Source organism: Meleagris gallopavo, chromosome 26 (genome assembly GCF_000146605.3).
Source record: "Meleagris gallopavo isolate NT-WF06-2002-E0010 breed Aviagen turkey brand Nicholas breeding stock chromosome 26, Turkey_5.1, whole genome shotgun sequence".
Lineage (NCBI taxonomy): Eukaryota > Metazoa > Chordata > Aves > Galliformes > Phasianidae > Meleagris > Meleagris gallopavo.
In genome coordinates this window covers 3810948-3826448 of record NC_015036.2, presented here as the reverse complement: position 1 = coordinate 3826448, position 15501 = coordinate 3810948, and the positions used below count along the sequence as shown (strand labels likewise).

Genomic DNA, 15501 nt, shown 5'->3' with positions numbered 1-15501 from the left:
CCGCGGGCTGTCGGCAGGACGGGGAGGGCCGGACCGGAGCCCGGGGAGGGTCGGGGCTGTGCTTGCAAGGCTCGGCCTTGCTGAGGGATGCAGCCCCAGGAGAGCTCAGAACCCAATCAGAACTCAGCTCCCCGTTCAGATCGAAAGAAATGCTGAACATTTCCACATAAAAATAAAAGCTGTCAGTGTTTTCGTTATAAATAATTAGTGCCAACAGCTTACATGCATTAAGCAGAAACATCGTGACTTCTAGACCTCAAAAATCCCCCGTTTGCGCTTCTGCTTGAGCACATTGTAAATAACTCTGAGCTGTTTGGGTAAACAGTGCAGCAGTGAGCTGGTTTTGTTTTGTTTGTCAACAGCTCCTTTTGCTGCAGGAGCTTAAGCTCAGGGGTTCTGCACACTTGGTAGGAGAGACTGCAGAATAAGCTTTTTCTCTGAAATGCTTCATCAAAATATTCTTGAGTGGTGTTAAGATGTTTTTAAGCAAATAAAAGCAAGTGCGTTAGATTAAATAATAATAATAATATAATTAAAAAAAGATGTAATTAATCTTGGATGTTTTCCCCTGCCTTTGAAGGGTGATAGATCCTTTCCCTGGACTACTTTCTTTCCCTTGCTGCTGTTGGATGTAGCACTGGGTGAATGCTGCTTCTGGTGGGCTGATGGTTGGACCCAGTATCTCGGTGTTTTTTTCCAACCTTAACAGTTCCACCATTCTACGATCTGCCTCACTGCTTAGCATTGGGTTCCAGCTGGGCTGTTCCAGAGTGGATGCTGTTTGCTGTGCCTTAGGTCTGCTGTGTGTGGTTGTGCCCTGGAACAGGCAGACAGCGTTGTTGGTGTCACCGTAGGGTCACTCACCTGGTGTGTCACCAAGTACTTATTTCAGTGCTGTGCCCTATTAGCAGTGTGTGCTTGGGCTCAAGCTGCCTAGTCCTAAGGCTGTACACACAGTTGTTAGCTGTTGTTAGCTGAAGTGAAGGATTAAGTTGGGTGCTTCCACTGTGTCTGTGTGTCCAGTTATGTTTTCCAGGTAACTGGGAGGGAGTTAGCTCTGAGGCTGCTGTTTCGGGCTGTGCCACTTGATATATCACAGGGCTAGGTGATGCACATAGTGGAGAAAGGAGCTGCAAACAGGAGCATTTGGGGCAGCCTTCCTGCCTTTGCTCAGGGGATCTCTGTGGGAACGCCGTGAAGTGTCTGGCTCAGCTGAATGTGAGTTGGGAGCTGAAACTCATGAGAAGTTTTGCGAAAAACAGAGTGGAGGTTGGTGCTTTAAGCTGGGTGGCATACTCCTTGCTCTGTCATCTGTCTGTGGTAATTCAGGGAAAACAAATTCCAGGTTTTGTAGGTCCTGCTTGTTTCATTACAGAACGCACATACACTTCTGCCTGCTTTTGCATCTGAACTGTTGCTTATGTTGTTTGTGTTCCAGAAGTAACATCTGGAGTAGTTACTGGATTTCCAGCTTAACTTTACACCATTGTCTCAAATTTGACAATTTCATGAAAATAATTAAGAGATCTTGTTAGGGAACGTCTGCATGAGCTGCAGGATTGCTGGGCTTCATGGAACCCACATGGGAAGGAAGTAATGGGAGTTTACATCTATAGGAGAATTTTCAGTGACAGTCTGGACCTTCTTCAGATGCTGGACAAGCAATCCATCAGCAGGCTGAAAAATTGAGCTACGTTAATTTTCACTGATAAATGTTATGAGGGGAAGATGATCCATGAGCTGCTATGCTAATGAGAAAGATAGACCTACTGGACATTGGATTTGACAGCATGAATTCTGTTTCTATTGTGTTCTGTTGGAAACCTTGCCTTGACAATTTATTGCCTAGATGGGCCAATAATTTGCTGAAGTGGAAGAGATCAGTTATTCTCTTCTGAAGGCACTGCAAGACTGTAGAATAACTTTGTATTTAAGTGTAAGCATTTATATCAAGCATAATATTGAGAATCTAAAAAAGCTCATTATATTTGTTGTTTCTTCTTTTCAGGTTTCCTCTTAAAAAACCTACAAGGTAAGTTGCTGATATTTGGCTGCTTATGTACACTGCACGTTGTAACACAATATGGTTGAAGGAGGAATGCTTGTTAAAAAAAAAAAAAAAAAGCATGCAAACATAGAAGTACCCAGTACAGATGAGATCAGATTAATAGTTAGATCAGGATAAGGTGCTAAAAATTTGGTGGTGTACTCAAAGTGCATGGTGCAGTGTTACCTTTTGCTGTGCATGCTGGATGGTCATCATAGCTGGGATTGAAGGTGGGCAGAGAAAGCGACAGTGCTTGTGCACGACATGCAGGCTTCCTTCAGGTGGTTGGTGGTGGGTGTTCCATGTCTTTAACTTGTGCATGGATGGGTGTTTAACGTTTGCTAGGAGAGGAGTTAGAGTTAAGATTTGGGGAGGTTTTTCAGTTTTTTGGGAGATCACTTTTCATCTTGAAGACAGTCTGAAAATAGATTTAGCGCTGAGCACAATGCGTGCCATCTCTGTAAACTCGCTGGCAATGAGGACTAGTTAAGGTTATTTCCAGAGACTCACAGGTGGAGCAGTGCTGTTGTGTGCAGTAGTCAGGACTCTGCTTTGCTTGCCACAGGCACGGCAGCATTCTGAGCAGAGAGTCTCCAGCAGACAAGAAGCAGAAGGTTGAGCGCTGCAGCAGCACCCACGACTTCGATCCGACAGGTAAAGCTTTAAAAGTCCGCGGGTGAAGATCCAGGCCTGGGCTTCTGGGGGTCAGAATGAAACCAGTTTTAATGTGTCAACATATGTGGAGTTCAGGAGTGTTGCTGTTCTGTGCTTGCAAAGCTCTTCTGAGGCACGCAGGCATTGAAATGAATACAGGCTTGCTTTTAAAGACGCTCATCGACAAAGTAGCTGTTAATTGTGTGAGAATAAACCCAGATTAGTGGTGTCAGTGAGTAATTACAACTGCTTCCTCTTTCAGAAAAGTTAGTCTGAAATTTCAGGAGGCAAACACTGTAATTAGTTGTGAGTAGTTCTTTTGGCTGTTGAGTAGAAAAAGGCGTGAAATGTGAGACCTTACAGACTTAAGTAGAGCTAATTTCCTTATTGGATCTTTTGAACTTTAGTGGATTTTGAACCATCTCTGTCCTTTGTAAAATGAGTTTGTACTTTCCAACGTGATGCATTTTATGATGAGCTTCTGTTTTTTTAAAGGCTATGCTGTCCTATTTTTTAACCTTATGAGAGGTCAGCTTGTTCAACCTGTCCAGTGCTGTCATGGGAAATTAGGGTGCATGCAGGGATTTTTCCTTCCTTCTTTGAAAGACTAACCCAGTGACTACTGTGTGTGTTCATAAAATGCATGACAGGCTCTGCCTGAGCCTCCTGGCCCCATGCAATGTGCTTTTCCATGTCTGTGCATTCTGCTGTTTAGTCCAGTCAATTCCCTGGGGCTTGTGGAAGAGATGAGAGCTGAATTGGAAGGCTGTAAAACTTGCAGAATGTGTTTTTGCACTAGGCATTTGGAGCTGATGTTTATAAATCGTGCAGTTTGTTAATGCTTCCTGCCACTGGCTGCATCACTCCTTCCTGATGTACACGGAATAAATTGAAATGAGCTTTTAATGTCTGTTTAAAAAAAAATAAGGGAAAAAATCTGAATTAGTGGTTGTCTTCCTTTGTCCTTGGGAGTATGTAATGTAAAACTGTGGGGTTGGCTGAGGGAGGGCTCAGGCTATGAACCTCTTTTAGTACAAAGAATTCTTTAGAAGCAAACTTCAGGAATCTTCTAATCTCAATTTGATAAAAGTAATTCAGAATTTTGAGGGCTGCTACCTGGCACCACTTTTAGGATGCTTATGATCTGGTCTGATGGATGAAGTCCGTACTGTAGCCTCCATAAAATTCCCTTCTTTTTAAGGGGTAAATCCAGAATGCTGAACCACTGTGCAAACATTTATTACTTACTCTGGAGATGGGTGTCACCAGAATTTCCATGTCTGAACTGTTTTTTGCCCAAAATATTTTCTATATTGTTCATAGCAGAGAACTTCCTTTATTGTGTCTCAAATTCTGTGATAGATTCTTTGTGGTGTTACCTGTGTCTTCACGCTTGTATTATTCACCCCTTATTCCAAGTGTTTCACCTATGTTTTGTTCACATCTTATTTGTGTTTTGCACGATTTAACCTAATAAATCAGTCTGTGTTTTTCATGAAGTTTTTTTCTTCTCATGTTTGGTCTCCATATTTTCTATATCTCTCTCTCCTTCTCTCCTGCTCTCGTGCAGATAGCTCCTCCAAGAAGACAAAGTCTAGTTCGGAGGAGAGTAGATCCGAGACGTATGGTAAGCTCCAGCAGCTGCTGCAGCCTTGCACCTTTGCAGTCTGCTCCATGCTTTCTGTCTGTGCACCTGAGGCTTTTATTTATCCCTTACGTGGTCCGCATGGTTGGCTCTGCAGCAAGGAGTGGGGATACTGGGTTTAAATGTTGCTTCAGTGTATCAGCTTGTAGTTCTGTAGTGCCTGGAAACTAACCCATAGGTGGCAAGCACAGGTTGTCACCCCTTCTCCTGATCTCTTCCTAACTGGGAAAACTTGGTGGGGCTGCTGTTCTTGGAGACCTTGTGCCACCATGTGTTTTTGGCACTGTGTGAAGGTGGCTCATGCTGGGCTCCACAGGAGCGAGCGTAGTTGTAGAAAAGTCTGCCTTGCTCTGATTGTAGCAGTTAATCTGGATGAGCTGGTAGTAGTTCACATTTTGCACTGTCTGTAAAGGATCTCCTATCAGTTTCTTTTCATTTTTCAAGGAAGGGGAAAAAAAAACAATTTAAAAAAAAGGAAGAGTATGAACGTAACCACTCTTCATTCAAAAGAAGGAAGTAACTTTCCTGGTCCTTTGGCATTGCTGTGTACTGCTGTGTTGTCAGCTTGTAGACTGGAACAAATTGGCATGAAGCAGTCTGGGACAGGAGTAGCCTCACACATCATTATGTTGCCAGCACACCACCATGGGTGCTGCTGGAAGGAATGTCTGCTGAGCACAGCCTGTTTGCTCGTCCTGCTTTCTTCAGCTTGCATCAGATATGTTAGTCTTTAGACTGTGACACTCTTGTTCCTACCCTTATGTTAACAACCTGTTGAATTTGTGATCCCTAAAGAGATTTGCACTCGTATCTTAAAAAATTAACTGCAGTAAGTTTTCACAGGTTGGTGGGTGCTGTCTTAAATTCTGCCAGCTTGTAAGACCCTTGGAACTGGGCTGAGCCTGGCCAGTACTGCTGCATGTCATGGTTCTCATCTTGTGTTTCCAGCTCTGTCTTGACTCCAGTCGTGGACTGGCCTTCTTGCCCTTCCCTTTTTCTTCCTGGTATTTGAAATACTTGTCCATAATACTTTCTGTTTCATATTTTTCTTTGCTGGTAATTATGCTTACTGTATAACCTCCTGTAGCCTTGGAACAGATACAGTGACTCTTGAAGTATCAGCTGTGTTATTTCACTGGAATAAAGCTACCTCTTGTTGTTGTGATCCAGCTTCTTAAACTACCTGAGTAATAAATGCATGTTGCTGTCACAGCTCTGATTGTAAGGAACATAAAGAAATAAAAACAGAACAAACAAAGAACCCATAGAGTTTCTTCTAAACCAACACAGGCATGTTAGCAAAGCCATCCAGTTGTTGTGGCTTAGGGAGATGTGGTCTGTTCTTTCCGTTAGTAGGAAATCTCGTCGCTTTCCCTGGATTTTGAATCATACGTATTTCTTATTTAAAAAAAAAAAGTAATATGAGACGGTTGTGTTCCTCAGGGTGTGAGACTGTTCCTCAGGAACTGTAAACAGGTTTTTAGAGTGCCTTAATTTGCTTCAGCAGAGCTGGAAAGCTTACCTGCTGCAGGTTACAGATCTGCCTCCTCTGCTCAGAAGGAATGAACAAGGAAACAACCTGCTCAGAAGGTGCATACTTGAGGGTGATGTTTCTGATGAGCTTATGCTGAAGCCTTGGCTTGTTCTTTCCTTTGCTGGGTTGATGCTGGCTGGTGACAGCACAGCTGACTGGATCCTATGGTTTGAACCTTCATAGAGTTGTGCCTAATGCTGCTTAACCATGATGTACTGGAGGTGCTGTCAGACTATTCTGGTTTAATTACAGGAAACATTTGGTATGCTTAATGGAATGTATCTGTGTTTATACTTCTCCCTCAGTCTGCACACTGTCCTGGTTTTCATGTATGGCAGAAAGAAACATGACTTCCTAACTTAAGCTCTCACTTCCCCCAAAGTTTCCTGCAGATGCTCTGTCCGTGCCCAGTATCTCTGGGAGCAGTTTCCACTCATCCTTCCTTTCCAATGGCCTTTTCTGTGTTGGACCTCGCCCTGCCTTTTGTCTCTCCCCTCTGCTTTTCCCAGGTCTTGTGGTATGTGCAGAGAGGTTTGTTGTTTGCTTTGGAAGGGACCGAAATATTTTAAGACCTGCAAGTAGAAATACTGTACTGATACTTTTCTGGCTGGTGACTGGCTGTTAACTGGCTCTTTCTTGGGCTAGCCTTTGGAAGGGGGTAATAGGAGAGTCCTGAGTGACATCAGGATACGTGTTTGTTCTGACCTCTTGAAATTCTTAATTAAGGAGCAGTAGACCAGAATTTTTTTTGAAATATCTGAGTAGTCTCAGGGGGAGAGTGATTAGGTAGGGAAAATGTTTTGAGATACAGAAGCTGGTTTTATGATTGTATTAAACTTAGAGTGAGGTATTTTCTCCCGTAAATACAGATTTGTGTCTGGGTTCTCAACAAAGCCTAGATGATGAGCAGAGTGATTGGGTTTAATTTCAGGTGTGCTGTAATGTAGCAATTAGTGCTACAGTCTTCACAGTGCTTAATACCTCTTACTTGAAGTAGAATTCCTGCCTCTCAAACAAACTGATAATTGAAAGTAACTCTGAGGGTGAGAGGTTGGATGTTGGTTACCTTTCCCCACGACATGGTTGCTCTCCAAAGATGCCCTCTTTTATATTCAGCGATGATCATTTTCCAGCCCAAATGGTAGACCAGGCCTTATGCACACTCTTCCACTTCTTACCTTCAACTTTGGGGCAAGTTTTTAAATCTTTGGTTTTGTTTTGCTTTGAAAAATCCAGATTTTACCCCTGTTGACGTGTTTCTACATCAAACCCTAGAGAATCTTTCCTTACTCTTCCTCTTTTGTTTCTTCCCAGCTTTGTGTCTTTATGCTGGGACCGTTTTTCCAGCCTATTTAAAAGACCTCTTGGGAGCCCTCATCACTGCCCTTGTGATAGCCAGAGCTGGCCCTGATGAGAGCAAGGGGCACTTGACCACAGGGACTGAATGCATTGTTGCTATGGGAGCTGCCAGTCCTATGTTTAATGGTTAAAACGCATTGTTCCTTTCTTCTACCAAGGCTACCGTGCCTTGTTTTGTGAATGGCTTCTAATGCCATTGTCACAAACAGCTCTATCAAGGGTCTGTGTGCTGCATCATTTCAGATAGTATAGTTTTTGCTTTGGCTTTACGTGACTTCTGTTGCCAAGTTAGTAGAGGAATCTGAAGAATGCCTCCAGTATGGCATTTCACATGGAGAACGTGGTAATAACTAAAATGTAGTGAAATCCAAAATTTCCCCCAATGAGAAATTTCCTGTATAAAAGCCGATCGTTTTATTTATTTTGTGGAGCGGGTTTTCTGCAAACACTGGATGGAAATAAAGCTCCCCTACCAAAGCGAAACATGTGGATGTTCTCAAAGCCCCAAGGAGTTTGTTTTTATTTATCCAATGATTCACATCCAATCGCTGTACTGAATTGCATTTTCCCATTGTGGCCTCAAGCCTCTGGGGAGGTTATAGCTGAGAAGTCTCCTCCCATGCTGTGTCCCGCACAGTTGGAGCAGAGCAGGAGCTCCTTTTTGTTGTGGGAGATGGAATTCGTGGCTCTGCTCTCTGGAGAGTCAAGTTTTCAGTATCAGCTCCCGATTTATTTGTAACGTGAAATTTTGTGTTTTATTATAGCTTCAAAACGTTTAGCATCTGTAGAGATGGTAAATGATCTCTTAAGCAAGGAGGCTCGTGGGCTATTGAAATATGTCTACCCAAACTGCCTGAAATGCTCATTTTTACCGTATTCTGCTGGTGACCTTGGAGTTGGGACTTCAGCCTTCCTGCTGCCTAGAAGTTGCATTGTGAGGGGCTGCAGAGTCCCAGAGGGATTAGTGCCACCTCCTGAAGAGTTGGTCATCTTCCCTGTAATGCCTTTTTTTCTGAGATTGTTCATTCCTAGCTGCTTTCATTTCTTGTCCCAGACATCTCACTGCAGTGCACACCGAGCTGCTTTGCTGCACCCTTGGCTTGAGGTCCCAACAACTTTCTGGAACTGCAACATGCATGACAAGGAAAAAGGGATTTTAAAGATATATTTTTTTTCTTACAGAATTTTATGAATCTAGTCAAAATATGAAAATCTATTTATTTATTTTTAATTTTTACTTAAGACATAGTTACAATTGTTCCCTCATTGCAAGACATTGTCGTGTGAAAGCAAATATGGGAATAAGATCATTATTGATTTGATTTTGATTACTGTCAGTAACAAGTTCACTGCCCTTGTAATTTTTCTTAAACTTCAGCTGGAAAAAGTGAAATAGTAACAATGAACAGCAATGAACACAATGAACAGCTTACAGTTTCTGTTCAGCACGAGTGAGAAATGAATGAAATGTGAATGAAAACCCATCACTACTTGCTTGCGTGGGCTCTTCATTGCTGCACCAAGCTGGCAGACTTGTCTTGAAGTGGGTGAAGTTGTTTCCAGGTAGTGCTTGACATCTCTGTAAGGCTGCTGTGTATCTCTCTCAGGCATGGCTTCTCAGCTGGCCCATGTAAGCCTCATCATAATCTGCTAGACCCTGTTATATTGTCTTAGAGAAGGGCTGAGTGCCTGCTTCTGATCCAGAGTGAACAACTGCAGGGAAATGGCAAGGCTGGAAGAGTTTGGATTCGAGTGAGCCTAATTAAATGATGGTCTTGGATAAGACTGAGACTTGTGCTGTAAAGCTGTTTGACGTGGTTATTGCTGGGACTTAACTAATACTCTGACAGGTCAGCTTTTGTTGCATCCCCTGATGCTTTGCCTCTGCTTTGGCATCAGGTTCATTCAAGGAGGAAGCTTATCAGTACACTAGATCCAGGGGTTATTGGTTCTGGGGGAGAGAATTGTCATGGCAGAGCAGTGAGTACACAGGGCTATGCTGTGCCTTTAAGCGAGGAAAGTTCTTATGAGTCAAAAGCTTAGTTAGTGTCTTACTCATAAAACCTGCACGTCTGGCAGCAGGGTTTAAAATGAGCTGTTTTTATGAAATAGCATGTGTTCTCTTTCCCACACCCCACCCTGGGGCATCATTCTTGTGAAGTGAGACTTGAAGAAGCTTGGTCATATAGAAAAATGGGAGGTACAAAAGGGAGAGGCATGTTCTCTCACTTAAGTGTATGAAGAGGGTGTGAAAGGTGGTGGTTTTTCTTCCTTCTGTCTGCTTTCACTTTAATCCATCTCTGCAGCTCATTGCATGTCACTGTGTGTAGTGTCATTTGTTGCAACTTTCTGAGCAGAAGAGGAATTACTGGGGTATGGTAGTGGGATCAGATGGATGTAGAAGTGCTGCAGTGCAGCCTTCTCCACCACTCCCACACTGCTTCCAAATGGGCCACGCTCCAGGAGAACAGGGCTGACTGGGTAGGCAGTGTTTCATTTTGAGACTCCTCATTTCCATTGGGAGTTGCTGCAGAGCCATACTGGTGCAAAAGCGATTTAAAGCATGGATGTGACTTTGCACTCTCTTACAATTCTTTCCTTACAAAATGATTCCAGCAAAGACTGTCTTCCCAGTCTTCCCAATTCCTTTTGTTCCTGCCACACCAAACGCTGCTTCAATTTGCTATCTGATTGTGGAAGAGAAATCCAAGTCTGTCTCAAGATGCTGGTGGCAGAATTTGTTGCCTGATGTGGCTTGAGAAGCAAAGCAGCAAAGCAGGCTGCTGGAAGGAAGGGTGATGTTTAGTAGCTAGTGGTTTCTGCTATGTAAATAAAACAACGTCCTTGAAGCATTTTGCAGAGTTCTAAGGTTGTTCTTCCAGATAAAGGCTCCTTTGTGGTAGGTGCTGTGCAGATGCTCTCAGCGAAGTGCTCTGCAGTGTGCAGGGGCTGCTGCCTTCTTCTCCTTTTTTCCCCCTTGTTTCACTTTTAGGTGAACAACAGACGTACCTTGCACTTTGCTTTTTCAAAGTGCTGCACCTACTGAGTACATCTGTTCTCTGCAAGAGTATTTGTGTTCACACTATAACACTATACTGAGTATTTCCAGTAAGAAAGACAATTTTCCTTTGATGTCACACAGCAAGTGGGAGGAGGAGCAGATTCAGACTCAGAACTGCTGAGATTTTGGCCCCATTCATAGATCAGAAATAGCTCAGTGAGAGGCTGGGTCTTGATTTCAGAAGTGTAGCACGTGTGGCAGTAACTCCTCATTGCTCCTGCTCTGGGTCTGTGCTCACCTGGAACAGAAGTTGCCCTGAGCTGAGATTTTTGCAGAAGAACTTTTCCTGATCAGTACATCTGCATTAATCCAACCATTGGTGTTGGTGTGAGAGATTTGTGACCTATTTGCATTTTTTTTTGAGTAGCTCGTAGAAATTGTTTTTGAGGGTGTACTGGACCTTATGAGCCAATGCCATGCTTTGAAGAGCTATTGGTTTGGACAAAGAGAAATTGTGTTCATTGGTACATGCACATAGCTGCTCTTCTTTACAACCTGCTGTTACCTCAGGTTGTGCCTGATGTGCTCGAGCTGTCTGCATCTCTGCTGTTGTGTATCTCTGTCTTGTGTAACTGAAGCAATAAGCTTGACCTGTCTTGACATTCCTATCTGTTTCTGGACTGCTGCCCTGTTTCTGTCTCTCATATATATTTCTCTCTCTTGTCTTGTACCAGTTTCTTTCTGTGCTCTGTGATTATCTAGGAGGATAAGGTTTTGGACTGATGCCTAGCTTGTGTCTCTTTGTATTTCTCTCTTTCTCTTTCTTCTGCCCTTTCTGCACCTTTCTTCTGCAGGTCTTGTTCAGCGGTGTGTTGTTATCCAACGGGATGAAAATGGATTTGGGCTGACAGTCAGTGGAGACAACCCAGTCTTTGTGCAGTCTGTCAAAGAAGGTAAGCAGACATGTTAAATGTGCTCACCAGAGAGCAACCTAGAGGGTTTGCATGTGAATCAAAGAAACATGTGCATGAGCTGGAGGAGAAAGCTCCAAATTCTTTCCTTATGGGTGGGATGGCTGTAGCCATCACAGACTGTGCAACAGATGTGCATGGACAAAGGGTGTTGCACTGTTGGGATGCAGCGAATCACCTCTCTCAGCATCTAGATGTATTTGCAAACTGACTTTACATTTGAAAGGAAATAAAGAATTAGGGTGACGTGGTGGGATTGTGGCTTGTATCCACTGCAAAGTGGAAACAGAAACTTCTTCAGTCTAGATACTCAGAGATTTTAGTCTGACTGAAAAAAGAGGAAGCTGGGGTGGGAATGGGAAGTAGCTTCTCATGGAAATACAGAAGTACTTAAACCATTCCTGTTTCCTGTGACATTTATTGAAATTGGAACTAAAGGGTTTCTTGCTTCTCTAGATGGAGCAGCCATGCGAGCTGGAGTGCAAACGGGTGATAGAATTATCAAGGTAAGGGCATTCAGCTCGTCTGAGAAATTGATCCTTTAACTCAAATGAGCTCTTTCCTTGAAAGAAAGTCATTGATGTCTCTGCACTGATGTTTGCTTTTGCCTGTGGGGGAGAGGAATGGAAGAAGTTTTCCTGTTCTGGGGATGTAGGGTAACCACTGCGAGCCACTGCTGAAAGCTAGTTTTGTTATGGAGATCATTCTCATCTCAGGACTTGATGCAAGTCCAACATCCTGCAAGGTTCAGACATCAATGTAGAGAACAGAAATAGCAGCAGGGGAACGGAATAGATCTGCACCCAGAACAAACTTATCTCTCAGTCTCTAATAACTTAGAAATTAAACCATTAACTAAAAAGATTTTGTTAGACAGTGCTACAAAATGATGGCTGTGTTGTTGCTGCTACGACACAGATAAACTTGTTTGAAAGCCCGGTTCTGTAAATTAATGAGTAAAATTAACTACCCTAAATCTTCTTCTGGTAAGTTGCTCTTCTGCATTTGTTTGCTTGTTTCCTTTGGTATGTGAGTGTGGTTTTCTTCAGAGCTCTCTGAATAAACTTAGAGAAGTTTCTTGAAAGACAGAGGAATAGAGATAGGGGGAAAACATTACTGTTCCTCATTCTGCTGCATTGCTTGTTGTGTAATGTGTGTGTATCAGAAGGAGTTTTTCCTTGTCTGGAAAGCTGTAGTCGAACACAGTTTGCTTTTTTCCCCCTCCCTCTGATATCTCCAGGTGAATGGCACTCTTGTAACACACTCAAACCATTTGGAGGTGGTAAAGCTGATCAAGTGTAAGTAAAGGCATGTTCCTATTTTTTTTTTCACTTCACTCCTTTAAAAAGCATGGAAGGCAGAATTTAAAAGGACCAATGTCTAATTCATCTATCAAGTGACACGGACAAGGTCTAATCACGCCCTGTGCTGAGAGGTAAAGGTGTGTGTAAAACAGGCAGTAAAGTGAAATGTGGGGTGGCTGCTTCTGCAGTTTCTCCTTTGTTTGGCGTCTGAAGTTAGTGCCAGACCTTGCCTGTTACCTTCCCCTGTTTTGATTTCACCTGAAATGCTGTAGCTGCTCAGGCAGCATTGAGGCAGATTGCTTTATGTTGCGTGCAGAGCACTGACATTTCCAAGGGAAGTGAATTCTTGGTTGGAAGAAAGTGTTAGCGGTTTTTTCTGCCCTAGCACAGTTTATTTTGTGGTATGAGTGTATGTATACTGTAAATGTAACCTGGTAGACTAGAAATTACACCACGTGCTTTCATTAAGAATGATTATCACAAAAGGGGAGAGTAAATGGCAGCCTTAGAAATCTGCAAGTATATCTGAAATACGACTTCTGTTCTCCCTGCAGCGGGTTCCTATGTAGCTCTCACTGTTCAGGGGCGCCCACCGGGGTCGCCCCAGATTCCCTTGGCTGATTCTGAAGTGGATCTGGCAGCATTTGGGCATATGTCTCCCATCATGACATCACCCCATTCGCCTGGCACATCAGGAAATGCAGAAAGGATTACCAGCCCAGTGCTTATGGGGGTAAGATTTTAAAGTGTTCTTTCCAGAGAACCAATTTAGCAGTGGAAAAAATGTAGTCATGTATTTTTATTTTTATTTTTTTCCTCAAAGGAATTGTTTTGAACTTCTTGCACAAATAACAAATTGGAAATAGAATATTTGCCTGGCCACCCAGTGGGCATTGAATCATGTGGGAGAAACATGTTGCAAGTACATAACCTGTCTCATCTGAGATAATGCAAGGGCAGTTGACAGGTTACTCTACTCCTAGGTTGTCTTTGAGATACGCTGCAGTTTGCGTGGTGTGAGATTACACCATCATAGAGTCACAGAAGGGCTGAGGTTGTACCTAAAGATCATCAGGTTCCATCCCCTTGTCATGGGCAGAACTATCTGTCTGATCCAGTGCTGTAATTTCTATTAAGAATTGGACTGTAAGGCATGCAGATGTGTGGCAGAGAAAGGAAGCAAATAAGTACACAAACACTTCTCCTTTTTTTTCTTTTTTTAACTAACCCTTAATTCCTCTGTATTTTCTAGGAGGAGAATAATATTGTCCACAACCAGAAGGTGGAGATTCTGAGAAAGATGCTACAGAAAGAGCAGGAGCGGCTGCAGGTACTGGAATTTGTTGCTTGCCTTCAAGAGGGGTGCAGGAAAGGGAAGGGGCTGAATTATAAGGAATGGTTGTTGATGTTCAGTAGCATTTTCAGCATTCCTTAACATGACTTGTGTTTTCATCTAGCTCTTCTGTGTGCGGAGATCTGACTCTGATTACTCTTATTGATCAGCCCTGTAGTTTTTAATCCTTGTCAGGGTAGGAAAACAACCAGCAGTGGATGCTTTAAGTGGAAACATACATATATGTCAGTCTGGACTAATCCTAGGACACGTGAGCATCTGTGACTCAAACTAAGCATGAGTCATTTCTCGCTGGGAGCGACAGTTGGCACAGTGCTCCCTGGTGCTGCTGAGTTACTGTGTCTTCAGCCGTATCCTCACTGCAGTTGTGATTATTTCAGTAGATCTCTAGCTTGCAGTTATGGCACAGGACAAAGGAAAGCTATTTCAAATAGACGTTCCATAGCATCTGTAGTGGTTTTGCAAATGTACTGAATATTATTTTAGATGTGTAAGTGAAATGAAGGTTAGTGGTAGGCTGTAGTGTAAGCTCTGGTACCGAGGAGATACTGAGTGATGAAGCCTCATAAAACTACTTTTCAGTCTCTGCAAGAAGAGTACAGCCGATCTGCCAGCTCACGACTGCTCAGAGAGATACAGGAAACAAAGAAGCACATTACTCAGCTGCAGGAGCAGCTGTCCAAAGCCACAGGCTGTGCTCAGGTAACCAAATGTGTCAGGCTTCTCTGTGGTCTGTTCTGGTTGAAAATTCTTGGGAGATGATGGTGTTCTGGGCGAGCAGGAGTTTGTTACCATGCTCTTTGGTGCTTGTACAGACAGATGGCACCATCTAGAGTTGAGACTTGTGATATGCTGGCAGAAGCAGTACAATGCAATGTCAGTGTATGAAGCGTGCTTTACAGTGGGCTTCCAAACAATCTGTGAAGAACTGCTTTTAAAGCAGTCCAATTAGGAAATGTATTAGTTTGCCTGAAAATGTGGTATGATTTTCTGTTATCTTTTCTTAGAAGGTCATTGCAACCTCTTTTGGGTATGTGAAGAAAGTTTTATAAATGGTTTATAAATAAGATTTTATAAATGGGGGTGGGTTGTCCAGGTTTTGAAACAGCTAATGTGGGAATACTGTCCCTTGAAATATTTTACTGGCTCAGTGCTGCTCACAGCTCACTTTATCTTTTCAGGATGGAGTTTTGTCCTCCAGGTCTGTGGCAGAATCGCTGCAGGTCAGTGAAGTGGAGGCAGAGAGTGGAGATGCTCTGAGCAAACTGGATTACAGTAGTGACAGCCCCTCTCGACCGAACAGTGACATTGCTGATGTGAGTATTGTACAGCTCCGTGATTTTGATTCTGTACCTCTTGGATTTGCTTTCCTTGTGCAGATTTTTAAAGCTTGTGATGCTCTGTCTGTTACAGATAGGTGCGGTGGCTCAGTAAGGCTGTGTGTTACTAGGACAGGCTTTTAAGTACTCACCAAAGACATTTCCCGGAGGAGCCATACTACACTGGTTTTCCATTAGGGATTGGGAAAGAAATAGTGTGGGTTTTGGGTTCTTATCCAGGATTAGATTTTCCTGGCACACTCCCTGTAACCAGACAAAGAAAGATGGATGACAGCATCTTTCTCAAAATTGA

The 15501-nt window shown here is 43.1% G+C and overlaps 1 protein-coding gene across 2 annotated transcripts in view; it reads left to right on the top strand.

The window, feature by feature from the left end:
• The window catches only part of ARHGEF12 (Rho guanine nucleotide exchange factor 12), a 63282-nt gene that overhangs the window by 21614 nt on the left and 26167 nt on the right, over positions 1 to 15501 (top strand). Inside the window, exons 2-11 of one of the 2 annotated variants that reach the window (XM_010723658.3) lie at positions 2009 to 2032; positions 2613 to 2701; positions 4272 to 4328; positions 11095 to 11193; positions 11668 to 11717; positions 12452 to 12509; positions 13070 to 13248; positions 13768 to 13845; positions 14452 to 14571; positions 15051 to 15185. In XM_010723658.3, coding sequence (XP_010721960.1) covers positions 2009 to 2032; positions 2613 to 2701; positions 4272 to 4328; positions 11095 to 11193; positions 11668 to 11717; positions 12452 to 12509; positions 13070 to 13248; positions 13768 to 13845; positions 14452 to 14571; positions 15051 to 15185 — 889 coding nt within the window. The remainder of the gene's footprint in view (positions 1 to 2008; positions 2033 to 2612; positions 2702 to 4271; positions 4329 to 11094; positions 11194 to 11667; positions 11718 to 12451; positions 12510 to 13069; positions 13249 to 13767; positions 13846 to 14451; positions 14572 to 15050; positions 15186 to 15501) is intronic. The other variant, XM_010723659.3, reaches the window with a different exon arrangement.